Source organism: Ixodes scapularis, unplaced genomic scaffold, assembly GCF_016920785.2.
Source record: "Ixodes scapularis isolate PalLabHiFi unplaced genomic scaffold, ASM1692078v2 PGA_scaffold10__122_contigs__length_95168666, whole genome shotgun sequence".
Lineage (NCBI taxonomy): Eukaryota > Metazoa > Arthropoda > Arachnida > Ixodida > Ixodidae > Ixodes > Ixodes scapularis.
Window position 1 is genome coordinate 93,429,894 of NW_024609836.1, and position 26,282 is coordinate 93,456,175.

The 26,282-nt window shown below is 49.4% G+C and overlaps 1 protein-coding gene across 2 annotated transcripts in view; it reads left to right on the forward strand.

Moving 5' to 3' along the window:
- Positions 1 to 12,047, forward strand: part of LOC8037192 (ribosome-binding protein 1) — a 38,029-nt gene extending 25,982 nt beyond the window's left edge. Inside the window, exons 13-20 of one of the 2 annotated variants that reach the window (XM_029979223.4) lie at positions 528 to 734; positions 1,064 to 1,075; positions 2,037 to 2,120; positions 2,464 to 2,565; positions 3,068 to 3,169; positions 3,660 to 3,737; positions 9,487 to 9,565; positions 11,557 to 11,606. In XM_029979223.4, coding sequence (XP_029835083.3) covers positions 528 to 734; positions 1,064 to 1,075; positions 2,037 to 2,120; positions 2,464 to 2,565; positions 3,068 to 3,169; positions 3,660 to 3,737; positions 9,487 to 9,522 — 621 coding nt within the window. In that variant the 3' untranslated portion in view covers positions 9,523 to 9,565; positions 11,557 to 11,606. Of the gene's footprint in view, positions 1 to 527; positions 735 to 1,063; positions 1,076 to 2,036; positions 2,121 to 2,463; positions 2,566 to 3,067; positions 3,170 to 3,659; positions 3,738 to 9,486; positions 9,566 to 11,556 lie in introns of both variants that reach the window. The other variant, XM_029979224.4, reaches the window with a different exon arrangement.
- Positions 12,048 to 26,282: the final 14,235 nt, after the last annotated feature.

Below are 26,282 nucleotides of genomic sequence, written 5' to 3' on the forward strand. Positions count from 1 at the left end.
TGACAGATTGGTTTCTTGTAGACGAGGTGAGTATCCAGCTTTCCCCATAGTAATGTATTTGCTGGCGCTATTGCCAAGTGGCTTTCCATCTTCCAGGGCATGAAAACCGTGGTTTTTAAGGGATCCGTGGCCTGCCAAATGGTGCAGTCCGTTTTGAGGCTGCCCTTGAGGCGCGATCAGCTTGCTCCGAACACGAAATAATATTCATCCGGTTCTATTTCTCTGGCTCGTACATATGTGTTTTCAATAAAATTGCTGATGGATACGGTCGTCGTATCGATTGACTCTTGCGTTTCGAGTAAGCCTCTTTTTATTATTCCTATTGATTTTACCCTCGCTCACTGTCATGCGCTGCTCCTGTGTTCTTGGGCATCTGCTTAAAACGAGGAAAAGGAACCTATAGTGGCACAATGAGCTTGGTTTTGTGGTATTCTGCATAGCGGTGCCAGTTTGCAAGTTCCGATGTAGAGGCGCGATTCCTGGGGTGACTCGCCCACGTGGCTGAAGCGGTACATCCGACGTTGCAGGTGGAGCACTACCAGCGCGTGCTCTCGGAGACGGAGGAGATGCTGCAGAGCCTGCAACGCTCGGTGGAGCAGGAGGAGCGGGGCTGGAGGGAGCAGGAGCAGGCCCACGCCCTGGAGCGCTCCACCTGGGAGCACAGGGAGCGGGAACTGAGCGCCCGCTGCCAGGCGCTCGAGGGGGACCTGCAGCAGCTGCAGGGACTGCAGCAGGTGGGTGCTGCACCGCCACACATTCCTTGCCTCTGTGTGCCGTTTCGGCGGAGACGGCATTCGGCCCGTCGAGTTTTCGAGGCATAATTCTGCGACCTTTGGTTGAGTGTCCGCTTCTTGAAAGCAGAAGGCATTTATTTTAGTATTTTAGGGGGAGATGGAGTTGGGATCTTTTATTTTGCATGGTGAAACATTCTGCTATAAAATGCCTGAAAAAAATTAACTGAGTTTTATAGGGGGGCAAAGGTAATGTTTTGGACACGTTATGTCTAAGTATGATGCTCAGATGAGTCACTGAGGGACTCGTGGAACTTTCTAATCTTTTGCAGACGACCTCGGAGGTGGGTGGCACGCCGGCACCTTTGGCCTCGGTGGGGGTGGCGGTCTGTGTCCCTCCGGGCCTTTGCGGGGCGTCGTTCGTACTCGTTTCCTCCAACCTCCTTCCGGTGGCGTTGACGCGCAGGGACAACTGGACGACATGCTTGCCCTAAGCACGGCCCAGACTTACCCTCTTAGGGCCGTGCTACTCTGTGCTGCGTCTGTCCAGGTGTTCTGGACGAGCACAGAAGCTTGGCTGGGGCTCTTCCTCCTTTGCCTGCGCTTGTGGGTCGTAACGTGGTGCGTGGGAGGGCCGTCCGAATGGTGGTGGAAGTGTGGACTAGAACCGCTGAATAAGCTACGCTTCAGGGTAGGCCCGAGGAGTGCCTGCCAGTGGTGGGGGTTGCCGGCTGCTGCTGTTTTGGGTGGTTTTCGTGCACCAAAAGCTCTCCGAAACAAGAAGCAGTGCCGCACTACGTCGAGGTGGGCGGGATCGGCGACTCTATAGCTCCATGCACTCGGTAAAGTCTCAAAATTTGGTCACGAAGGTAGGTCGAAATTTTCTGGTCACGATTATAGGTCGACCCTTAAATTTGATCAAATCCGGAAAAAAAAAAAAAAAAAAGGTAGACTTATATTTAAATAAGTATGGTAGTCAAGGTTGTTCGTGTGCAACTGTCAATTGAAAGAGCAGGGAACTTTGACCTCACTCTGGTTTCAGCGTTGCTTAAGAGCAGTTTTAAAACAGTTCGTGTTTGAGCAAAACGATATTGCCCAAGCTTCCCAGCACCGTCCGAAGCTCGAGAAGTCTGATTTCGAAACCGTGGCGATCGCCACTAACTCTCCACCCAGCACCAAAATGGCGGCACCCTCGAGGCGATCGGGGAATGGAGTGCCGACGCTCTGAAAGCATAGCATATTTAGTGGTTGTGGCGTGGACGTGATCCGTGCCTGAGGGGCTGTGTTCCTTGTCCCACCGTCCAGATGCAGGCCAAACTGAAGGAACTCCAGGAGAAGCTGCAGGACGAGGAGAGCGAGAAGAGGATGCTGGAACAGAAGTACGACGAGGTGAGGCTCCGTCGTCGTAGTCGTCACGGCACCCGGAACGCGTCTCCAACCGGCGCATTTACCTCGTACGAAAGAGTGGTCCCTCTATTTCCGCTTGACGGCGGCGACACTCACGCTCGCTCCCGCTTTTTGTCGGAACTTCTACGACCGACCGACGGGATTGCGGCGTCGGCGACACTCCAGTTTTTGCGACGTCGTTTGTCGCCACCTCGAAATCACTTTGATGCGTGGGCGGAATAGGACGCCAAACGCTTCAGTCGGAGACTCGTTACGGGCAGCGTAGTTCTGACCAGGGGTCCGGCCAAGGGCTTGGTTCATTGTTGTCCTTTGCTTCTTTGACCAGGCTAGTAGAAATGCTCAGGATGTCAAGTCTCACCTGGAAGGCAGAGTCCAGGTGCTGGAAGAGATGAAGAAGGGACAGGACGACTACCACCTTCTCCAGAAGGTAGGTGGACGCTGGGTCCCGCGTTTGGCCAGTCGGATGGCGCGTGGAATGTGGGGCACGTTCGCCCTTGGTAATGGGAAGCTTTGAAGTTTGCGTCGTGTCTTTGTTTCCATTGCTGAGTCATTTGCTTTCGAGAGGACCCACGATTGCATAGTTTAAACTACAGTGTTACAAGTTGTGGCATGTTGCTGAATTGAGCGCAATGCTTGCAGTCGGCCGTCCTACCAGTTGCATTCGAGTCTGATGCAACCTTGTTGAGTGTGTTGTGAGGGACAGGTTTGCCACTAATGACTAGAGTTTTCAGCTCGTTTTGTTACCGGGAAAACACGCGAGCGCAGCAACCTGGTGTTCGTAGGCGGCTGCCCGTTCCGTGGCACTTGTTGAGCGTGGCGGCAGAATTCTGCATTGACACGGCTGGGGGTTCGAACCTGGTAGCTGGACATACGTCTGACCTTCTCGCGGTCTGCGGCAAACTCTTTGGGATTCCGCCGTGTGTGTGCAGGAGGTGCGTGAGCTGCGTGCTCAGCTGGAGGAGGAGCGAGCAGCGGCTGGGGAGCGGCTGGCCGCCCTCGACACCACGCCACCGCACAACGGGGCCACCAAGGTGCTCTCCTTTTCTCTCTCTCTCTCTCTCTCTCTCTCTCTTGTTCTCTCTACCTGTCTCTTTACCCCTTTTTCAGTCAATCACTCTGAGTTCCTGACACCTACTCACTTTCTACTTTGTCTCTCGCTCTCTCTCTGTCTCTCACTCACTATCTCTCTCTTTCACTCACTCTGTCCAACACCCCCTAAACGGCAAGGCCGTAGTGCTGAAGTTCCTGCGTCGTCTACTGTAAGCCGACTTGGGCACAGATTGCTCGCAACTGCCCCATCGGCATTCTGTCGGGACACCTACCCTCACCAGTCAAACGCGAGTTCCAGCCAAATGCCGCCGCAGCTGCCCTGTGCTGTTCTTTGACGGGCAACACAGCACTCGGCACTTTGCTGTCTGGAGGTGTTGCTCCGTCTCCCACAAAGATATGGGGGATCGCAAAAGCGAGCTGCACCAAGTGTTACAAATGCGGGGTCCTAAACGGGGGACGTGTGCGTCGCAGGTGGGGTCTGAAGCTCCCCTGGCCACCAATGGGCCGGCCCCTGACCTGGTGGCTTCGCCCGCAGACAAGGAGGACAAGGTGAGGCGTCCACGTCTGCCGTTGTAGTCTGTCCGCGTCGGCCTTCTCTCTTTCTCTGTCGGTCGGGAAGGGGTGTTTCCGGCATGCCTCGAGGGGGAAGCATGCCCGTGGATGCGCCTTTAACGGACTGGGGTCTGTTTGCGGGACGGTTCATTGTTAAATAACAAATTGTGGCATTATGTTTGTGAGACAAAGTAACAGGCAAGGGGGAATGTGGTAACGTGTGGCATCTGCTCGATCCGTGCTGGAATTAGTGCGAGCAAGGTTTATGGATTTCGAAACGGTAGATATGTCCCCGATCTTCCTGCTTCTGGTTGGGGTAGGACGGTGGTAAGGTAGGAGGCTTGAACTTTGTTAACGCACATTGAGTTTAATTTTTTTTCCGACTGAGTTTTTGGTGTGCAGAAGGTGTAAGCTTGTCCGGTCACCACTAAAGTCTGCGTATTGCAGAACACCTTGCAGTAGCTTTATCTAGTGTGAGGTGTGTCATTCTAGTGTTGTACTGGGACACTGCATACGCAGATCACTCCCAAAGCGACGCTCCTTTTCCCCGACACAAATTGCTTGCTCGGTCAGTGCTGCGCTACGCTTTGAGAAAAGGTGAATACAGCAGTGCCGAAATTCTGTGCTACAGTGCTGCCGCTTGCAGCAGGTTTGTAGCCTTTCCTACAAACCTACTAATGAGTGCACACTGTGTACCCCATCGTTTAGTGCCCGCTACGAGTCATTGAAGCTATCTTGAAAAAAATAAATAAAGAAATGACGTCAACAGGTATGTTCAAAAATTAGAAAGAAGTTATGGGTAAATGGTTGAGTTTCGTACGAAGCTTACTGCACGTAACGGTCTGCCCACTGTATGAATGATGTACGTAACAAACTACTGGAACAAGCATACCTGCGTAACGCCGTGCGTTGCAAGTCGGCCACTCTGTGCCGACTGGTTGTCACCTAGCTGATGGAGTCTGACCACGGGGGAATGTTGGGTTCTGCGGGGCTCTTCTCTTTCTGCTTGTGTGCTTGTGGCTTGCCGCTTCAAGGGTGTCTTCCTCCGTGCCTGCGCCAGGGGCCGGTACACCCTCCATCTGCCGGGGACGCTCGTAAAACCACTACTAACAAAGCAAAGAAGCGGCTGCGGGTGAGTGGGGCCCTCTCTGTCCGCCCGCAATTGTGGGGAGACACCTGCCCTCGTGCCCAGCCCCGCTCTGCCGACCCGCGGTTCTAACCCCAGCCTAGATCCGCTGGACAGCCGCGCGTTGCCTAAATGCCTGAGCCGGTGCCAGAAGCGGAGCGTTTGCAGGCGACGCGATGCGATGCCTCCGAATCGCACAAACTTCTTGGAGCAACTCGCTCGTTCAATGACTTGCCGACTGCCAGGCACTGGAACATGGGATTTCAAGAAGCACCAACGTGGCACCAACGTGGAGGCCGTGAAATGTGGTGTTCGGGGTCTGACGAGTGGGTCTTCCGGGTCCTTGCACACTACGGAGGTTTCTTGGGTCTGCACCTCTCCCTTGGCTCCGCAAAACCACCGGCGACTGTGTGCCTAGAGCCATGGTCGCACTGCGAATACATGATGCAAAAGACCGTCTGCAGACGCTGACCGATGCGTGTTCGTAGAAAATTCTGTCATTGTTTCTGCAGCAAACACAGTGTCTTTTGTACGCTGTACTTTGTTTATCCCGGTCATATTGTATCTTCAAGGGTGCTGTTTGAAGACGAGGTGAGACCGTAGAGGTCGGTTTGCGGTCAACGTGACGTCCTACGAGAAGTTTGGCACCGAAACGGAAGAGCGACTGCGGGGTTTTTTTTTTTTTATTTTGCGAGGCTCGTCTTGCCATGCTTGTGCACAATGCTGTCTCTCTGTGTGGTGCCACGACGGGGCCTCTTGCACCGGCTTTTGTTTTCCCGCATCTCTCCTTGTGCTGGGGGTCATGGGGCTGCTTGAGGCGACTAACCCTGTGCACCGTCTGCCTTGGTTGGTGGACTGCTTGCTGCGCATCCTTCTCTGCTTGCTGCACCCTCGCTGCACTTTAATCGGAGCACCAGTCGTTGGGGAGTACCGGACAAACGAACAGATAGGACAGGTTTGCCAAGGCCAGGATCTTGGCAAATCTTCAGACAGGAAGCGGCTTCCTCCTCAACTTCGTCAGCCATGACCGAAGCTTGTTGTAGAGAGTGCCACGCAGTTAGCCCAAATGTGCAATCTTCTTTTTTCTTTTTTTTCTTTTTTGTGATTTCTTTCGAAATTAGTTGATTGCAACCAAAGCTGTCAGTGCAGTGGAGTATTCTTGCGTGAAAAGTTTAGTGTTTGACGTTGACCTGAATTGCGTAAAGTTGTAGCATTTTGTTTGCGCGATCCGAGTTGCTCTGTGCACATACAATCAACACTTCCAATTTCACTTATAAAAAACATTTTCATAAAAAAAATAAAATATGCAAATGATATCCGGGTTTGGGTGTGCGAGTGAAGAGAAGTATATGTCAACAGTAAGACTACAGTACCAAATCTCGTTAATTCAAACTCTCTTAATTCAAACTTGTGGATAATTCAAACTAACATGCAGGTCCCATTTATGTGTCTCTATGGGAGGAAACTCCAGTTAATTCAGACTTTGCTTTATTCAAACAAATTTTCGGTCCCCCTTGAGTTTGAATTAACGAGATTTGTACCAGAATAGTAGCACTAGGAACTTGGCAGCTAAGATTACCTTTAGATATACATACACTAATGTGAAACATCTTTTTTTTTTTTTAGGGGTCATTTTATAATTAACATTACATGCATTTTTGTCAGACCAATTTCTCAGTGCTTTCACTTCTTTCTGATTATCTTTGAGACCGGTAGACCTTTGTAACTTTTTTGAAGAAGAAATTATGAAGGCCACAAAAAGTGATGATTCGCAAGTTCATTTGTCTCTGGGTGCTGTATCAGCAAACATGACCATAATGTTGCTTGATGGGTGCTGTTCGAAGTTTTAAAGAACCTAATTTTATTAAAATATTCTAATTTTAAAATAGTAGTTTCAAGTAATACACTATTCAATATTTACTTTGGGATAACCTGGGATATTCATACTTTTTTAAAGGGCCACTGAAAAGAAAAAAAAAATGTTTTAATGCAAAAGCATTAGCAGTTCCATGGACCAAGCACACGTCATCAGCCGCACCAAACGGCAGCTAAATTCCCCTCTCCGAATGGAGGGAAGTGAAGCTGCGATCTGAGGCATCCCAGCTTTGAAGCCGCAGAAAAAGCCACGCAAAACGACAGCCAAATGAAGCTCAAATCTGATGAATAGGGCCGTCGCACATCGGTTTCGAGGAGAGCCACCCCATGGCGCCACGTTCTCGTGCCAGAGCATGCCAGGATCGCTATGTGCCCGTGCTATGTGCCGCGCCAGAGCGTGCCCGGCTGGCTGGGCTAGCCGGGCCTCCCAGACCAGAGCTCGCTGGGGCGTACTCTGGGGCGGCTGCACGCCGATGTCAGCGCGGCACGCCCGCTTCACAAGAATGCGCACAAGAATGGCACTCATGCTTTCACATTCACAACTCTTAAGAAGTGCTTAGGTGTACCTCAAGCCTTTTTTTTTTAACAGTCTTATTGGAACATGCGTGTCAAAAACTTAAATTTACTCGAAAAAAAAAAAAGAAAAATTTTTTAGAGCAATATTGACGGCGCGAGCCGCGATTTAGTTGGTAGTCAGCTCCTTTCCACTTGTTTTCTCTCGGCATTTCGGGCGCATGGAGGAGAGTTGGATTGGCTTGAGGTGGAAAGAGTGAATGACCATTCTGTGACGTCATGGACTTTGCTCGCAGAATTTATAAATAAATCTCGTCATCAATAATGTTCTAAAAAGATTTTTTTTTCTTTTTTTTTACCGTTATGTTTTAACTAGATCGCTTCAAAAAAACCTTTTTTTTTTTTCTTTTCAGGGGCTTTTTAAGTGTTGATTGCAGCAGGTTAGCCCCGTTGAATGTACTTCTTACTGGGCACTCGTGCACTGCGGGAAAACAACCCCACAGAGCTCGGTTTCGTGGGTGTGGCTTCTCTGCAGAGCACCGGTGCTTTGATAAGAAGCGCACTCAAGGAGACTAACCATCCATGATCAACCGAAAAGTATGAATATTGCAGCCATATGCTCAGAGGAAAGCTTGTTTCCAAAGCGGGATAGTGCACATGGGTGCCTGGTGTACTTAGAAAGAAGCGGAAACTTTGTAAACGTTGATATCTACATTGCAGTAAAAAATTTAAAATTAAACTGGCATGCATGGGTGTGTGTTAAGCAGAGATGCCTTAACAACTTGCACTAACCATGTGTGATTTGAGAAAATATATTTTCATATAGCAAGAGTATTTATAATCCCCTCAATTAGGTACACCTAGACATCTTTATATGTTTAATTTTATGTCACATGCATCATTTACTTGCCATCCCACATGAACTCAGCTTAGAGATGGAAAAGTGTAAGCTTGGCAGCAACCTTCGCTAGTTCAGCTGGGGTTTTGTTTTAGCATGTTGCAGTAATAAAAGGCCTAGAGAAACCACTTAATATTCTATTTTAAAAGATTCGGCCAAAACCTTTATTTGCTTTGAACTCGTTATATCTAGTACAGATAGCCGAAGAATATGGTAGCTGAGCTCGCTCCTCATTTCGACCAGAGTTAGAAATTGTTTGCACATGCCCACTTTGTGAGCATTCAGGGGAAAGCATAGGTCCAAATATGATTTGCATAGTGTGCTATATTCCTCCAAAGACTAGGGCTTTGTGAGGTGGCCTTTCTGGTGCAACCTCTGTCAACTGTCCTGACACTTATCCACACTGTCAACAAGGAGTTATGAAACCTTCCAGATTTCTTCTATCATCTCGGCCTCCTAAATGTCTCCTGTTCAAGCACTATTTGAGCAAATCTGAGCCACTTGCTCGTGCAAGCTACAAGCCAAATACTTCCTTTACTTCGTTTTCAAGCTTACAGGGCAGCTAAAGTTACAGGCACGAGATTACTGCTTTAAAAAGTGCTTTCAAAGCATGATCACTTGCGCTGGAAAGGCATGTTTCGAGGCAAGGAGCATGTGCTGGTTCGCATTTGTAGCCTTTTCTGCTCTGTAAGGGTGAACGGAGCATTGTGTGTACATACTTGGAGTGTACGCCTCTATGCTGCTTTATTGCATAGGTGCCGAAACTGTGCTTTGTTCCTCGGTCATCGTTGGAAAGAGATGTGGGTTTCTTGAGACTGAAAAGCTTGAGAGTTTCTGCCCTAGTTCGTAATAATGCGGGCTCTTTAAGGCTTGTTCACACACTTGTGACGGAGTACAACCGGTCTTGTCTCTTTCCGTCCTATTCGGTTGCAAGTGTGTGAACTGCGCTTTAACGCATCTAGATAATGTGCAGAAAGACATCAGTTAAGACACACATACATATTCTGAACAGCAGCTGATGCTTCACCCAGGAGGCTTTCTAGAGACTAGTTGCACGCACTCGGTTCATGACTATGGAAGTGTCTTCACCCATGTAATCCCTGGCACATGTACGGCTGTACTTAGCCAAGTGGCATCCACACATATGCTGTATGTCGTCTGTAAGCTTACACCGTGGTCTCTATGGCCCTTGTCTTGCTGGGGTTTCCTCGCTCTGCGGTTACCGTGGATGCGGTGTTGTCGACCCTGGAGGCCCGCCTGCCTTCAGTTAGTCTTGGGCACGACCCTGTCGGACACGCCCGAGTGACCTTGAGTGGTTTTGGTTTCTTTCTCAGTTACGGCTGAAATTCTGGAAGAAGAGCAAAAAATGAGGCTCCGTGGAATCTCCCCCGGCTGTCCCTCCTTGCTTCTCCCGTTAGTATGGACTTGTCTGGACTCGTCCCTTCCCGCGCCTCCTCCTTGCTCGGGGCTTTTCCACGCGTGGCTTGCCTGTGGGGCTCTTGGTTACCTTTGCAACTTGGTGGCCGTCGGTGGTGGGAGCTGGTCTTGTGACTTGGAAGCGACACCCTCATCCCGCGTGATTGCGAGAGCATATCCGAGCCTGGGAAGGTTGCAGTGTGCTTGTGGTGTATGGGTCAGCCTGGCAGTTCCCTAGGCCTGGCGGTCCCCCAAGTCTGGCGGGCCCTTGGGTCTAGGAGTCCCTTAGGTCTGGCTGTCTTCTAGGCCTGTCCCTAACTTTAGGCCTGGCAGTTATCTGGGTCTGGCAGTTCCCTAGGCCTGGCAGCAACTGAGGCTGGGCACTAGGGCAGGTGGCTGGGTGCCTCGTGGGCAGGCGGTCACCATCTGAGAAGGCGTCGGCTTTGGGAGACGCGGGGCCATGGTGCAACGACTAGGTCTGCGCGGCATACTAATACTGCCTCGGAAATATGGTGTCGTGGGTGCGCCAGTAGGTGCCTTTCTCTGGCAAACCTTATGCCGTGTTTGCATGTGTGTGCTTGGTGCAGTTGCTACCTGCACCACCTTCATCAGCTGGTGTCCTCTTGTCCTGTGGCTCTGTTTCTCTCTGGGTGCTTTAATATTTCTTCAATGTGCTGTGCGGGAACTATCTGTCTGCTTATCCATTAACCTTTCATACTGTTTCTAGTTTCATACATAGATGCAGGCCTCGTTATATACGGCATAATGTTGCCACGCAAGATTTCATGGTGCATTCAACTTGGTAAACACAATTGTATTTTTTTTTTTATTTAGAATGGTACGTTACAAGGTTTATCCTGAAAGCTTCCTTAAAGCTGTTAGCAGCAACTGATATACTTGTCTTTTGGATAGAGTAACATTATTCCTGGGAGGTATGGAACTCAGGTAGGGGTGAAGGGAGGTACCATTAATGGCCCTGCCATCATGCTATTATTCAGCATGGTTTAATGGTGCATGTTCGACATCACACGTGGCTTCTCTTTTCGTACTAACTTGCGCTTCATTGTAATACTCGCCGTTTTTTCTCCTTTCCCACCGTAACAGATGCGAAAGGTAAGCTTGTTCTTCAATGGTTATTAGCTGCATCTGAAGTGCAGATTGAGGGTTTCATAGGGGCACTCAGGTCGTCTTCTAGCCCCTATTTTCTGGGAGGTTAGGTAATGTGTTCATCTAGTGCCAACAATGAATGGTTTGAGGCCATGTGCAATGCATTGTGCAATGGATCTGTCAGAATTCTGCCTTTTGGATTTGGGGTTTTAGCGTGTACATGAGTAAATCTGTTTGGACTCTTACCATTATGCCCAAAAGAAGTAATTTGTTTAACGTTCGTCTCGTTTAGATTAGTGGTTTCCAAGTGGCATTTTATGATGTATGTACTAAGATTTGCCAGCCGAATGCATCCGACATGCCATTACGACCTCGCTGTATCGTGTCATTGGCAGAGCGTCTTACAGCCACTGGTACAGCCACTGGCGATAGGCCAGTTTTGTTGGTGTGTCCTATTCCATTAGTTCTTCGAGCACTTCTAAAAGCTCTGGAGGGGGAGGGGGAGGGGGGGGGGGGGGGGAAAGTGCTGCAGGTGGTTGGCTTTCCTAGGATGCCTTCATCTGCACTTTGCTTAGGGTGATGACATCCGGCATTGTTTCGAACGCTTCTTTTACTTTTTTGTTCAGAATTGCGTAAAAGAGTGTTCCCCACACAGGCTCTTGGGGTTGACTGTGCTACAGCAACATTTTGTTCTCAACGATTTCTTTGTATTTTCCCCGTAAGCGCGTGCTGCGGGCATCGGGTACTACGAAGGACGGCATCACCCTAAACAACAGGACATTGAGGCACCCTAGGCTTTCCCAATAACTATGACTGAAACATAGTGTAGCTGCCACGTGTAATGCCACGTATAACCGTGTGTGCATGCGCGCTCCACGCAGGGTTCCTCGGGCAAGAAGTGAGGCTTCTGCATCGTCCGTGCGCATTCCTCCCAGAGGAGCATCTCTTCCACTGCATTTTCTCCCTGGGACTCCGCCGCCGCCCCCGTGCTCTCTCTCCAGCCGTAGATGCAGCCAAGAGGACGCGCAGCTGCACGTGCGGCGGCACCCACACTGTTGGGACGGGAAAAGCCCCCTCGCAGCCGGCTTTGATTTCCGGGCCTTTTTGGTCCTTCCCTCCCCCACTCCGGTTCCTTTGTTTTTTTCTTCGTTGTTGTTGTTGTGCACGACGCCCCGATGTCTACTGTAGGCTTCTGCTTTTACATAAAGTTTACAGCGTTGCTTTGCCTTCTTTTTTCTTCCGGGACTTGTGCAAGGGGCCACGGGTGTGTGCGCAGCGTGCCTGTTGCGTGCGTGTAGAAAGCGAGGACGAAGGTGCCATGTGTCGTTGCTCCCTGCCTGCCTGGGACGCCAATAAAGAGCACTCGGCTGGAGCTTGTCTGCTTGTCTCTCGGGGCCACGTGGCGGGGCTAGGGCCACGGGCTCCTGGCCCTTGGCGAGATGCGATCCACGAAAAATGTACACTTTTAGTGCGAACAAATGATGGTTGGTTTTTTCTGTTTCTTTTTTTCTATGAGGGTAGAAAGGCTGTACTCAAAGCTACCAGATGTCCACCAAAAAAACTTTACAGGTTTTTTTTTCACCACAAAAACGAAACTATGGATCACCGAACGCTCATTCTCCGCCCGTAGGTAGCGCTAAAGGTTTGAACCAGATGCCAAAGTTTCAGCGTGAACCAATATTTTATTAAAAAGTTAAAAATGATTTTTTTTTTTTTTAAATTTCGGTCGGAAAATGGGAAATACATGGTGCTCTATGGCGCCAGGAGCTGAAAACGGGCGAAAATGGCCCCCGTTTTCCTCATTGAAATTTTCAGATCATTTATAACTTTTAAATAAAATATGGGCTTGTGCTGAAACGTTGGCTTTTGGTTCGTGCCTGTAACGCTACCTTTGAGTGGAGAATGGGCGTGCAGTCATGCATACTCTATTTTGCGCCGAGAAAAACCTCGGAAACTTTTTTTGGAACACCCCCTGCTACGGTGGAAAGTGTTGACCTAGGGCACTAACCTAAGCAGTAAAGTTGGCTGCCCACCAATATACAGGGTGAAAAAAGGAGACCCCAGGCAGGGTGTCGAACCGGAACCGAACCAGTATTTTTTCCGGAACTGAACCCGAACCCGAACCGTTATATTGTTATCGCGATGAACCCGAACCGGAACTGAACCGGAAAAAAAAAAACGGTTACCGGCTCATGTCAAAACGGTTCGGCCACGCGCTGTTGACAATGAATGTGCTATCAATGCCATTTGTTTTTTTAAGTGCCGTCAACTGACACACCTCGCTTACATATTTTTCTTCTCCACTCAGTCTTAGGAATATAAACGCTGCATCCATGAATCTTGACAAACGCTGCATCCATGAATCTTGACATAGGAACCAGTATTGCGCTGGTCGCGGCTTGCACGAAAAAGAATTAAAAAACTGTGCAAAAAAAAAAAAAATCGCGTCACGGAATTTTATTTTCCTACAATTTCGTAAATCCTAAATGCTGCTGTGTGCTCATTTCATAACACGTTTCTAGAACGCGCGAGTTCTTGAAGCTTGCTTCCATCGGAATGAGAAAGGAAAAGGCTGTGGAGTTTGATAATAATGCATCCGGTTTCGTATAGGCACTTAGAAGCTAACATATTTGTGAGACAGCGAACTCTTCTATTTTAATATTTATCCTATTACGTCCTTCTGGCGTTGCGTTCGGTGAAGTGTTTTTCATATTCCGTATCTTGTTTAATGAATAATTCTTAAAGGGTCTAATTTGAGTTACCGAAGGCTAGTTCAAATAAAGAAAGCTGTATTTTCTCCCCACTGTTCCTTCAATTGATTACACGCCGAGGTGGCGGGATAATTAGCAAGTTCTACTTGTAAGTGGGTTTGTAAGGAGGTCGCGGATTTTACAGCTACTGCGTCGGACCCAATTAGATGAAGTCCGAATGCGTAACGTCGGTGAGGTAGCCTTTGAGTGCACATAAAGAAACCATTCCTGGTAGAAATCCCTGAGCCTTACACTACGATGTATCCCGTTTCGAATGTGCTGATTTCAGATGTTTTATTTGTAATTTATTTTGATGCTGCAATTTGTCATTTATAATTTCCGAACCGGTTCGCGAACCGGTTCAGCGCCCCGAACCGGTTCGCGGATCGAATTAATCGAACCGGAACTGAACCGGAACAAAATAAATTTACCTGAACCTGAACCGTAACCGAACCCGTATTTTTTTCGGTTCGACACACTGACCCCAGGCTCTTTAAATCGACCGGAAAATTCGGTTTCTTAACCTATCGCGCTACGACTTTGTGCAGCGTTGCCCACAGGTGGTGCATTTTTTTTTTTTTTTTTGTAAAATTTGCGATGAGCGGACTTACCCGAGGAAAAAGTAAAGAAAGCAAAAGGTTTAGCTCCTATGGAAACTCGGCGACGCCACCGGTCTGCAAACAACACGGCGCCGTTTCGCACGGGAGACAAGAGATGGCGCAAGCGGTCGCGACGCCAACTGCAGACGACGCCGAGAGCCGGCCCTTTTGCGGACAAGGAACTGCAGTTCCTTGCTCTTACCGCGCCTGTCTCTTTTTTTTTTTTTTTTTCTGCGACTGTCGCCGCCTGCGGAACGCGCGCCGCTTTTGAGTCGAAAAGATCGTCTGCTAAAAAGGCCTGCTCTTGGCGCCGTATGCTCGTTCGTTGGCGGCGTTTGTTGCGCCATCTCTTGTCTCCCGTGCGATACGGCGCCGTGTTGTTTGAAGACAGGTGGCGTCGCTGCGTTTCCATAGGAGCTAAGCCTTTTTCTTTCTTTGCTTTTTCTTCAGGTAAATTCGCTCTTCGCAAATTTTACAAAAAAAAAAATGCACCATCTGTAGGCAACGCTGCACAAAGTCGTAGCGCGATAGGTTAAGAAACCGAATTTTCCGGTCGATTTAAAGAGCCTGGCGTCTCCTTGTTTCACCCTGTAGTTTCGAATTAAAGTGCAAAAAAGTGCCGTTGTCGCGTTCAGTGTCGTGCACGTTCAGAATAGTGAGGCAAGCTTGTCCCACAAAGCCCTCTTTCCACTTTGGCAGAGAGAACTACCAATCGTGGCGAGCAGAGAACTTCGTAGGAGGTGCTGGCCCTGCTATTCTGAACCTGCAACAGGTTGATGTTGCACTTCTATAGAATAAGCGCGCGGGAGATATGTTTCGCTTTTCTCTTCGCAATCGACATTTGAAATCCAACTAATTCGTCACACCCCGATTTTTTCTCGGTGGCGCGCCGCCGTCGCCACCCCGAACTAGTCCGACCACTCTGGCGTGTACGCCGGGTCAAAGGGGTGTCCAAACTAACGACTACGGCAAATCGTGCGGCGCTCCGCTTCCGGCTGTCGGGGGGAGGGGGGGGGGGGGGAGGGGTGAGTGAGTGAGGAGAGGAGGGAATTTCCCCCAGTCAAAGCTGCCGAGGGGACACTCCCCCCCCCCCCCGCCCAACAACAACGCCCCGCCCCCCGTCAAATCTCCCCCTCGCTTCCTCCACGGCGGCCTTGCTCTGGTCATCACGTGGGTCCGGAGAGCCACTCATACGCTCTGTTGGCTGTCGGTCAATCGCTCAAGGCCTCCGCCGCTTTGGAAGTCCCGAAAACGGGAAAGGGAAGACTCGAGGGTGACGGGGGAAAGCCAGGCGAGCGCGCGTCGTGTCATCTTCCAGCAGTTCTGTGGATTGGATGGCCCATGGGATTCCCGCGGCTCTTGTTCCTGGTTGGTTTGGAATTTAATAAAATAGATTATATATTCTTAAGTTCTCAGTGCACTGCACTTTATTATTTTTTTTTTTTTTTTTTCGAGCCACGAACGTGGATTTTGTCAAAAGAAAGCTGAGCCGGTGCGGCCGAAACGCGCGCTTCGACGCAGGAATCTCCCAAATCCACCCGAAGCCGGACCTCTTTGGCTTTCCTGCCGAGGTGACGGCGGTAGCAAGGTCGGCGACTTGGTGAGCCGCGGGAGATGGACAGGCATCAGGAACACCATTGGCAGGTGGCGTTTGACGTCAAGTCTGACGAGCACCGACGTCAAATAAAAAAGGAGGAGGCGAGGAGGAAAGTCGTGAATTTGGCTTGGCCGGTGTCCAAACCAAGGAGGTTAGAAGTACTAGGAGGGGGCACGTTGCAATATTGGTAAAACTTAGTCATAAAAAGTTTAAAAAAAAAAAAATTGGGTTGTGTGTATGTTTATACAGCCTAGAACTTGGTCTGCCTCACAGGGTCGACGAGTCTCCCAGCTGTAGATGAGCAATTTAGCCAGTGCGGTATACAACCGCTAGCCTGGGGTCTTTAACGTGCACCACGCAGTAGTGGTACACGACCGCACGCCGTTACGATGCTCATCCAGATCGAAACGGGCAGGGGTGGGGCTCGAACCCAGGATCCCTGGGTTCTGCAGCGCGAGCTTTCGCTCCACGATAAAAAGTTTAAACGATTGGTGCGCGTGACACGTCGCGTGCGAGATGGATGGTTGATTGTAGAGCCACTAAATAAGCTGCGCTTAGAGTATCGGCACTCCTAGGCACTCCGTTCCCCGACATTGTTGTGGGCGCCGCCATTTTGGCTCGTATGCACAACAGACGCAACGGACGATCGTCATGATTCAAAGTGCGACTTACTCAGCATTAGATTCGGTGTTAGGAAGGTCATGTAATATTGCTTTGCTCTGTCGCGAACGGTTTAAACATTTGTTAAGGGCGGAAAAGCATTTCCTGTGATTTCAGATAAAGCTTCAGATAACTGGCAACCATGATCTTAAGCCACAATATGGCCAAGTGTCGTTACTCTGAAGCGTAGCTTATTTTGTGGCACTAGTTGATTGTAGCAGGATTCCTTGCAGGCTTGCGCGCGCTCCGTCCGGTAGGTTTTATCAGATCGGAGGCTAGCTGCGGTCACGTGATGTGAGAGAAAGGAGGAAAATGAGAAAGGCGAGGCCTCAAAGGAGCATGGCTTGTGAAGGCTACGCGGCTGACGTCATGCCCTCTCCTACCCTTCTATTCTCCATGGTCCAAACAGACATACGATCGACGACTACCGGACACTTCAATTTTGACGATTTTTGCAGGAGTCGTGTGGCCTGACGATTTTTGTAATCGCCTGTTTGTACAGGCCTTCGAAAGGGTGTCCAAACAGGATACTACGAAACACACGACTCTGGCAAATCGTACGGCGCTCCGCTTCCGGCAGCGGGGGGGGGGAGGGGGGGGGGGGGGATTTTGCCCTGTCAACTCTGCCGGGGGGAAACTTTCCCCCGTCAAATCTCCCCCTCGCCTCCTCCACGGCGGCCTTGCTCTGCTCATCACGTGGGTCCGGAGAGTCACTCACACGCTCTGTTGGCTGTCGGTGAATCGCTCAAGGCCTCCGCCGCTTTGGAAGTCCCGAAAACGGGAAAGGGGAGCCTGAGCAACACCGTCTGAGCGGTGTGAGGGGGCAAGCCAGGCGAGCGCGCGTCTTGTCCAAGGTCGTGTCATCTTCCAGCAGTTCTGTATATTGGATCGGATTCCCGCGGCTCTTGTTTTCCAACAAACTTGGTTGGTTTGGAGTTGACTAAAATGAATTCTATAGTCTGAAGCTCTCAGTGTTTCTACATACAACTAAAAGTCTACTGTTGCGCACTGTACCTTATTTTTTTTTTTTTTTTTCGAGCTACGAACGTGGATTTTGACAAAGAAAGCTAAACAAGGGCGGCCGAGAGGCGCGCTTCGACGCAGGAATCTCTCAAATACACCCGATGCCGGACCTCTTTGGCCTTCCTGCCCCGAGGCCACTTCTCCCGCGGCGACTTCGTGAACCACGGGAGACAGACAGGCATCAGGCACACCATTGGCAGGTGGCGTGTAACCCCAAGTCTGACGAGCACCGACTTCAAAGAAAAGTGGAGGAGGCGAGTAGGGAAGTCGTGAATTTGGCTTGGCCGGTGTCCAAACAGACATTCGACCGATGACTACCGGACGCTTCAATTTTGACTATTTTTGCAGGAGTCGTGTGGCCTGACGATTTTTGTAGTAGCCTGTTTGGGCAGGCCTTAAAGACGTCTTGGCAAGACAAGAAAAAATTACGGTGGCATAGCTCGACTATGCCAGGATATACGTAGCGTGAGCTAAGCGCACAAAATGGTAGGCGCTGTCAAGCGGCTCCGGTGCAGCGTCAGACTTGGCTACTGCGCAACGGAGGCGCACAGCTGGGCACGCGGCGGCGCCAGTCCGTCTGCCGCGGCTATCACGTCACTCCTCTAGAACGCGCAGACCGGCGAGGCGCGCGCGGCGGCAGCGGCTCTGGCGCGCCAGTTGTGCGCCGTGTGACGTCACTGCTCCTCGCGCATGCGCAGCACGGTTCTTTGGGAGCCACGCGAAACTGCTCAACCTCGGCCAGTGTAGCTCGCGCTACAAAAGGTCTTGTATATGTCTTTGGAAGACGTGATAGCCTAAGACGTCTCGAGTCATCTTGTAGCCGCCCTGTAGACTTCATCACGCTCCCTCTTTTTTTGGGCTACAAGACGTCTTGCAAGGCGTCTCCTAGACATCTTAGCGACAGCTACAAGACGCGAGTCGTTTCTTTGAGATGTCTTTTAGGCGTCTACGCCAACGCGTTTTGAGACGTCTTGTGAAGATGCCTTATAAGACGTCTTGAGTAGTCCAAGACGTCTCTAGCTTAGTCGAGCCGTTTCAAGACGGCTACGAGACGTCTTGTGCTCAGTGGGTTTTCTGACAGGACACGATTGGAGGAGACTCGTGGAAGGTTGTATGGAACATTTGTGGATGAAAGCGCGGAAAAAGCTCGGGATAGTAATGCCGAACCCCGCTTCGCGACGACACACATTTGGCGTCGCTCGACTGCTTCCACCGGATCGGAGAGTCGGCTGTGGTCCGACTTAGAAACAAAGTATACACGCAAATTTTTCTTCCCCGTAATGCGCGACGTCCACGAGTTGAAGCTAATCGTCTAGGAGCTCCTTTTCCGGCGATCAGGAAACTGCGCACTGGAAACGCTCCATCGACGATGTCAACACCGAGGCACGAAGCGTGCGGCCGTCCGCCGGGAGGAGTGAGCGATCGCTCGGGGCGAGAATGGTGGGGCGTCCCTCCGGAGCACCTGGCCTCCAGCACGCGCACATTGCCCTCCGTCGTGCTTCGACTACGAGCGCACGCTCGAGGCTCGCGAGACGCCGAAGCGGTGCCGAAGTTGGGAAGTTCGCGCAGGAAGCGGACTCCCTCCCATCGTCGTATAGTTGGAGCGGCAACTAAAATATCCATTTGTCCCGGAGCGCGAGCATTCTGACTAGGGTATCTCGAGAGCTTCGAGCGTGCACGCGTGGCCAAAGCAAGACGGAAGGCGACGAGCTCGTGCTGGAGGTTGGGCTTCCGAAAAACGCTCCCTACACTTGTCCCGCATCGGGGGTAGTGTCTAAGAGACGACATCGTGTTCAGTGGGAAAGCCCCTGACCTCCCCCTTTCCATTCCTTTCCTGTTGCCTCGTACCCCCGTAAAGGAAGTTTTGCTCATTATTCATGCGCGGCGCAAAGTAGTTCTTACGGGATTTTGTTGTCGGAGGAAATAGCGATGCCTTTGGCGTTTGAAGCGCGTACGTCTTGATAAGATAACAGATATCTAATCTAAAATTCACCTAGAGATATCGTAATTATCAATATAAAGAGGGAAATTAGTAATCCTCCGCGAGGAGCCGGACTTTTTTTAATACGGTTTTTATGGTAGCGTTCTTATAGCATAAAAGATGGTTCGGATGCCGTGAAGTTTTCCTTTTGGAGTTGGTCCCTAATTTCTATACAGTCCACCCCATTCCTGCCATCTTGCATGCTTATGAACCCTACATTTTGTTAGAGAGTTTTCCTGTGAGTCTTATAAGACATCCATCGTGTTTTTCTTCTTCTCCCGGGCAGGAGAAAGCTCTTCGTGTTTATTTGTTTTTCTCTTTTACACCATTTCACCCTTTCCAACTTCTTCGACGTCTCCCGCCACCTGCACAGACATCAAACGCGGGCCCGCACCTCCTCGTTTCGCGGGTTCACAACTCGCGTAACAGACGATGTAGCCTCGCGCGCGCGAGGGGGTCTTGTCTTTGATGTGCCCTACTGTATTCTAGCACGCTCTTGAGGCACGGCTGAAAAGCGCACGGCGCGAGGCTAAAAGCAGCGTCTTCGAGGGTACATGCGATACTTTCGGTTTACTTGTCTGGGCATGGTGGTCGAGTCCACTCCTCACTTTACAGTCAACTGCCAACATGAAGAGGGGGGGGGGGGGGGGGGTAGGCCATCTAAGAAGTTCTGACAAAGAGAAAGAGGGGGAGAACGCGTAAAAGTGCTGTGATCATCTATTGTTTTGTGATACCGACGGCGACCGCTTCTTTTGCTCTCATGACCTCCCCTCCACTGGCCTCCACGAATATCGGTATGAAAGTGAGAAGTGATGAACGATCGGTAACCCGTAACCGCCACTTTTTTTTTTGACTGGTCGAGTTTTCGGTCATGGACTGTCCGTCGTCTCCGTGGCCATCTCTTAATGAGATGCTCGAAATTCAAGGCATTAAGGAGAACGGAAACCTGGAGTTTCAGTGCATACTTTGCTTGCCAAAAAAAACAAAAAACGCATTGTTGTCAGCAAGAACAACAAACTCTAATCTACGGATACGCATCAAGGTAAGCGGGGACTTCTGCATTGGCTATACATTGTAACGTTAGAACCACGTTTTTCTTTTCTTGTGAATAACAGGCGAAACACCCGAGTCAAAAGGGAGCTTTCGTAAATCGCTTCTTTAGCTCCGAATCTCATGGCGGATGTAGACGCTGCTACGGAGCATGCGCACCGCTAGCTTTGTCTGTACTGTTCCAGGGATCAGTTCGGGAGGCCGTAAGCTAGCGGGATGGCGGTGTGGTTTCAGCTTTCGGTGCCTTGTAAGCTTACGGGTGAACGGATTACATCTACACTCTTTCTCTGAAATAGAATATTTTATTTTTACCAGGACTACCATAATGCGGGCATATAAGAAACGAAAGATAGTGCTGCGGAACATTTTTGAAAAATATCAAAATGGTTTCTATTGTTTTCTGAATAAGTGTACGGAAAAAGTAACGTGAAAGTAATTTGCAACGGAACGAGTAAAGTAATCCGTTACTTTTCAGCGAAAGTAATCTGTAACGGTAATCCATTACATTTTCAAGTAACGAGCACAAGTCTTGCACTGACCATGGGTGTTTCCCCCGCGAAGGTCTCTTCTCGGTGCGAGGCGGTGAAGCTGGACGCACGGTCGCCAGGGCCAGGTGGTAAAGGTTGAGCAGAGCGGCGAGAGTGCCCCGGCGTAGAGGCCTCTGTCCCGAGATAATTATAGAATGATCTCATCGTGAATATGACACCCTGGTTCTGTCTTGTTGCATCAGCCGCCACATCGCCATTTTATGAAGTTTCTCGCGAGGTCTAGCTCCGTGACATCGCCGACATCCTCGTCTTGCAAGTTTAGACGATGACGTGGCCAGCGCGATCGACGAGCGAATTTTAGCTGCGGAGTAGGGACACCGTGAAAATTGAAATAAATGCTTGTGCAATTTTATTTTTTTATTTCTATTCTTTCGGTAATACTGTAGACTAATATTTTTTTTATTTTATTTATTTATTTTTTTTTTTTTCCTTTGTTCTGCCGCAGGTGTTTCGTAAGTGCCTCAACCCCGTTCTTACGTGGTTGAGGCGCTGGCCCTAGAATGTAGCCGTAAGACGCTGCTCCCGTCAGAATTGTGACCGCAGTTCCAAGTGTCGGTATCCCACCGCTGCCACCACGTCGTGGTCGAGATAAGATTGATTGAACTGCGTATGTTTATTCTAGCATAGCAATACAGGTAGGTGCGAGTCGTGCCGTGTCTGGTCGCGATCTGGTGGAGAGAGGGTCTGCGCGCGGAAGCGGCGGGCAGACCCTCTCTCCACTTGATGTATGGCCCGAGGGTATGGCCAACAAGTCGCCGAACGGCTGGCACAAATAGCCCAAATATAGCCAAAGTCGGAAAAATAAAGTAGCCAAAGTGGCGAAAAAGTGAAACACTGTTTTTAGACGTGTTAATTTATACTTTTATAGACCTGACAACAAACTTGTTTCATTTTCAAATGCATCCCTCAGGCGCGTCACATTTTGCATACGAAATTTCCGTTGGGAGCATCGGAGAAAAGCCTCCGACGGATAAAGAAAGGACAGTGAGTGCAGGCAAGCTGGTGAACGTTGATCGTGTTGAAGGTTACCTAAGAGTGTCGGTAAAGATGCGAAACTTAGTAGAGACCGGAAAGGGAACGTCTCAAAATCAGCTACTTTGTTTATTTCCTCAAATCCATATATAGCCACAAATCTTACTCCGACCATTGAGGGTAACGGCCCCATGCTTTGTTAGGTATTTCACCCAACCTTTGTTATACAATTTGAATCGTTCAAAGTCTTCACTTGAACCCTAAGCGGTGAACCCACTGCCGGACTGAGAACTTCGGTTCTCGAACAATACAACCCCAACGATATGAACTGCTCCCCCATCTAAACAAAGACCGAACTTCCCTGGACCTTCCCCAAATAAATACTGAACTTCCCCTTTGCACCCCCAAAGACCTCTATTAATCCTGCCCAAAACTCTCAAAACATACAGAAGTAAAATGGGTACAACACAGGACAAGATTTGTGGTGTTTTTCGTTGCTGTATGGATGAAAATCTCTACAGCATTGACCATTCTTCCGTAATCCATATTTGACATGCTAACTGTTTTGCATACATTGCATTCAAAAATGTGTTTTCTGGAATTTTCGCCAACTGAAACCGATTTAGGGTATCATTCCTGAAGTAGCCAAGCAAGAATAAAAACGTTCAGCCTTTCCACTCTGGTGATGGACGAAGAGCAGAGGAGCTGTACTATGTGCCGCCACCTATGAACGACGATGGCAACCAGACGACCGTCAAGCCGGTTGTCTGGTATCCGCCGTCGCTCACAGATGGCGGTAGCTGTCCAGAGGGTTGTGTCGAGATTTATTTGTCCACGGGCACGAAACAGGGGAAACTAGCCCTTAACAGGCCCGCTGTAAAAATAGCCCAAAAATAGCCACATAGCCAACCCCGCACACGTTTCGCGAGGGTGGCACACGAAACGTGCCACCTCCGCGATCAAAGCGTTTATGACAGCCGGTGGCACTCCCCAAAAATTAGTTATACATCTGCCCTGGATTAGGATCGTTAGTGCATTCGCTTTTTCGAACTCCGAGAATTGTGCGAAATGCGGTGCGCTCCTCAGGGAGAGCTTTCAAAAATCATAATCGATCCTCCGCAAAAATTAAGAAAGAAACAAAGCGACAATTAATTACCTTATTTTTTCAGACCAAGCCTAGAAATTTATAAAGTTACATGAACTTCAGCTTTTCCTTTGAGCAGAAGTTGCTATGTGGCAAACTCTTCTGCCATACATCCATTCTTTAAAAAGATATATATATATATATATATATATATATATATATATATATATATATATATATATATATATATATATTTTTTTTTTATCTTTTTTAAACAAACAAACAAAATCTGGATAAGTATCTTTATATATATATATATATATTTATATATATATATATATATATATATATATATATATATATATATATATATATATATATATATATATATATATATATCGTCTTTAAAAAAGATACTTAACCAGATTTTGTTTGTAAGTTCTCGTACGAATGTTCGCCAGCAACTGTCTAACCACGCTTGGACAGAAGCATCGATATTGGCAAGCTCCATTAGCCCAAACAAGTGCGCAGCGCCACACAACACCGCATCCAACTACGCCATTGACGAGTCCTAAATTACGTGTTGAACTAAAAACGAAGCCCCGCGACATGCAACGCCGAGTATAGCGTGAACAGATCGCAGTGATGGAAGTGCTGCGATGAACTTCGCTATCACCGCCATTCTGCTACATGTCGCGTCAAAATATAATTTTTTGCTAAAACGTACGACCCACCTGGGCCAAAACAAAGAAAAAAAAAATTGGAGTGGCTTAGCTCGGATATGCCAGGATATGCGTAGCGTGAGGTTAGGTTCAGCTGGTTATTCTTAGCTTTCCTGGTTGTCTAGGATTAGCTTGATTAGGCGTTCCTCCCTTTGCTCCGGTGTGTCCGCAGCACGTTTAGCCTTCTGTTCGTTCTTCCGACGCTCAACCGCTAATTGCCAGGCAACTACTTCGGGATCCGATGAGTTAAGCTTCTCCGCTCTTCTGCGCCGCTGAGCAGCAATTTCGCTCTCCTTCTCCATGCCTATACCATACTGGAAAACGCCCCGCTATATATATACTCCCACTGATACCTCTGCGCATGCGCACAAAATGAGAGGCGCTATCAAGAGACTCCGGTGCAGCGTCAGACTTGGCTACTGCGCAACGGAGGCGCACAGCTGGGCACGCGGCGGCGCCAGTGCGTCTGCCGCGGCTATGACGTCATTCCTCTGGAATGCGCAGACCGGCCAGGCGCGCGCGGCGGCGGCGGCTCCGGCGCGCCAGCTGTGCGCCGTGTGACGTCACCGCTCCTCGCGCATGCGCAGCACGGCTCTCCAGGAGCCACGCGAAACTGCTCAACCTCGGCCAGTGTAGCTCACGCTACAAAAAAAAGTAATATTAGTCGAAAGAAGTAGAAATGGAAATGAAAATAGTACAAAACATGTATTTCACGGTGTCTCTACTCCTTAGCTAAAATTCGCTCGTCGACCGCGCTGGCCATCTGAACTTCCACACGATGATGTCGGCGATGTCACAGAGCTAGAAGTCGCTAGAAAAATCATAAAATGGCAGTATGGCGGCTGCCTGCGATGAGGCAGAACCAGGGTGCCATACTCACGAAGAGACCATTCGATAATTACCTCGGGACAGAGGCCTCCACGCCGTGGCACTCTCGGCTCAACCTCCACCACCTCGCACTGGCGAGCGTGCGTAGAGCTTCACCGCTTCGCACCGGTGTGTTAGGGGAAGCGACTTTTGCGGGGGAAGCACCCATTGTACAGTCCAGTACGATGGACCCGGAAAGTATGCTCAGCACTATTACAGGTCGAGCTCTAATTTTAACGAACAATGCCAAAAATGAAAAAGCAAAACGTAGTGGTTGAATAAGTAGTCAAAGTAGTTCCCGCGGAGCAGCCGATCAAAGCGGTCTATCATATGATTACGCTCCTGCCTCGTGATTGGCTCCTCGGCGTTCTTGTCGGCTCGTGCTGCAATCTGATTGGCTGCGGAGTAATGGCTAGATGCTGGGGACTTGAGCTGCCACTTACTATTGGGGAGGGGATCAAACCGTGGCGCCCCCAGCGGCTAACTTTAGAACTGCACGGATGGGGACAACAAATAACAATGACTTAGCGCTCGGCTGACTTAACCGAACGCCGCTTCCGCGTTCGGCTGGAGTTGGTATTCTCCGGTCAACTGACGAGGAGCTCTTTTGTTACCACTCCGGCCTGCATGAACAATGCAGCATGCAAGGTGCCCAGCTCAGCACAAAAGCCGAAGCGGCTTAAGCTGGCATTCTATGACGACTCCTTTCGGGAGCGATCCGGCACTCGCAATAAACGTCACTTCGTTTATTGTTGGTATGTTTACGTTAAGTCATGAACATGCCCACAAGGCCTGTTGGCATGTCCACAGCCTTGTGTGTGGTAAACACCGAGGTGTGGGGACAACAAAAAGGTCAGAGCGCCCCCTAGATTTCGATCTCCTCGCCAATACCGACTGAGGTTTGCAGTACCCGTCAGCACACCATCACCTCAAAGAAAAGTAAAGAAATTACAGGAAGCAAACATGCAAAAGCCGAGGGGTTGGTGACACCACCCCCTCGGTGCAGTTTGTCACCGTGTAAGATTCCTTCGAACACACCTTGCCCTTTAGTGGAGTGAAGACTGGCCATTGCACCACTCGAGTGTTTTGTGCGCATTTGCAAAGTGCACGCACTCTGGAATCTCGGCACCTATTACATCGGTGCCGTTTTATCGCTGAGTTAATAACCAAGAGTCAGGAGTTTCTGTCCTGTGACTTTTGGGGTGGTGGTAGAACACAGATGTGGATAAGGGTGATTTAGTGGTATTTCCCTTCTTGTTTCTTATTATTCTGATTGTTCGATCAATGTTTTCTATTCCGCGGACAGCTGTGTTCCCGGAGGCCTCTTATAAACGATAAATAAATAATGAAATTAAAGAGACAAAAGAAAGCACTTCGTTAACGGTGTCTCAAATCACGTTACTGATTTCTTCTTTTTTTTGCAATTCTGCTTACTGTTTTTGTGATCATCATAAATACATTAAATGATGTCGACAATCAAGACAGTCGATGGAGGCATGTTCATTCTGGCCCAATAAAACAGTAGTTGCGAAGAAAGTCTGCAGTACAAGCATCAGCGACGGAGTCTTTTTTAGAACACACATCACACACAAGTTCAAATAGCCAAAGGAATAAAAAGAGTAACTTCGGGCACGAGCGTATTGAATGCGACCACACGGATTGCAGGGAAGTATCACAGGGTCTGACAATGAGCGTCTTTGTGGCGAGCTTCGTCTGAACACGAGTCACAGAGATACTTCGATGAAGTTCCGGGT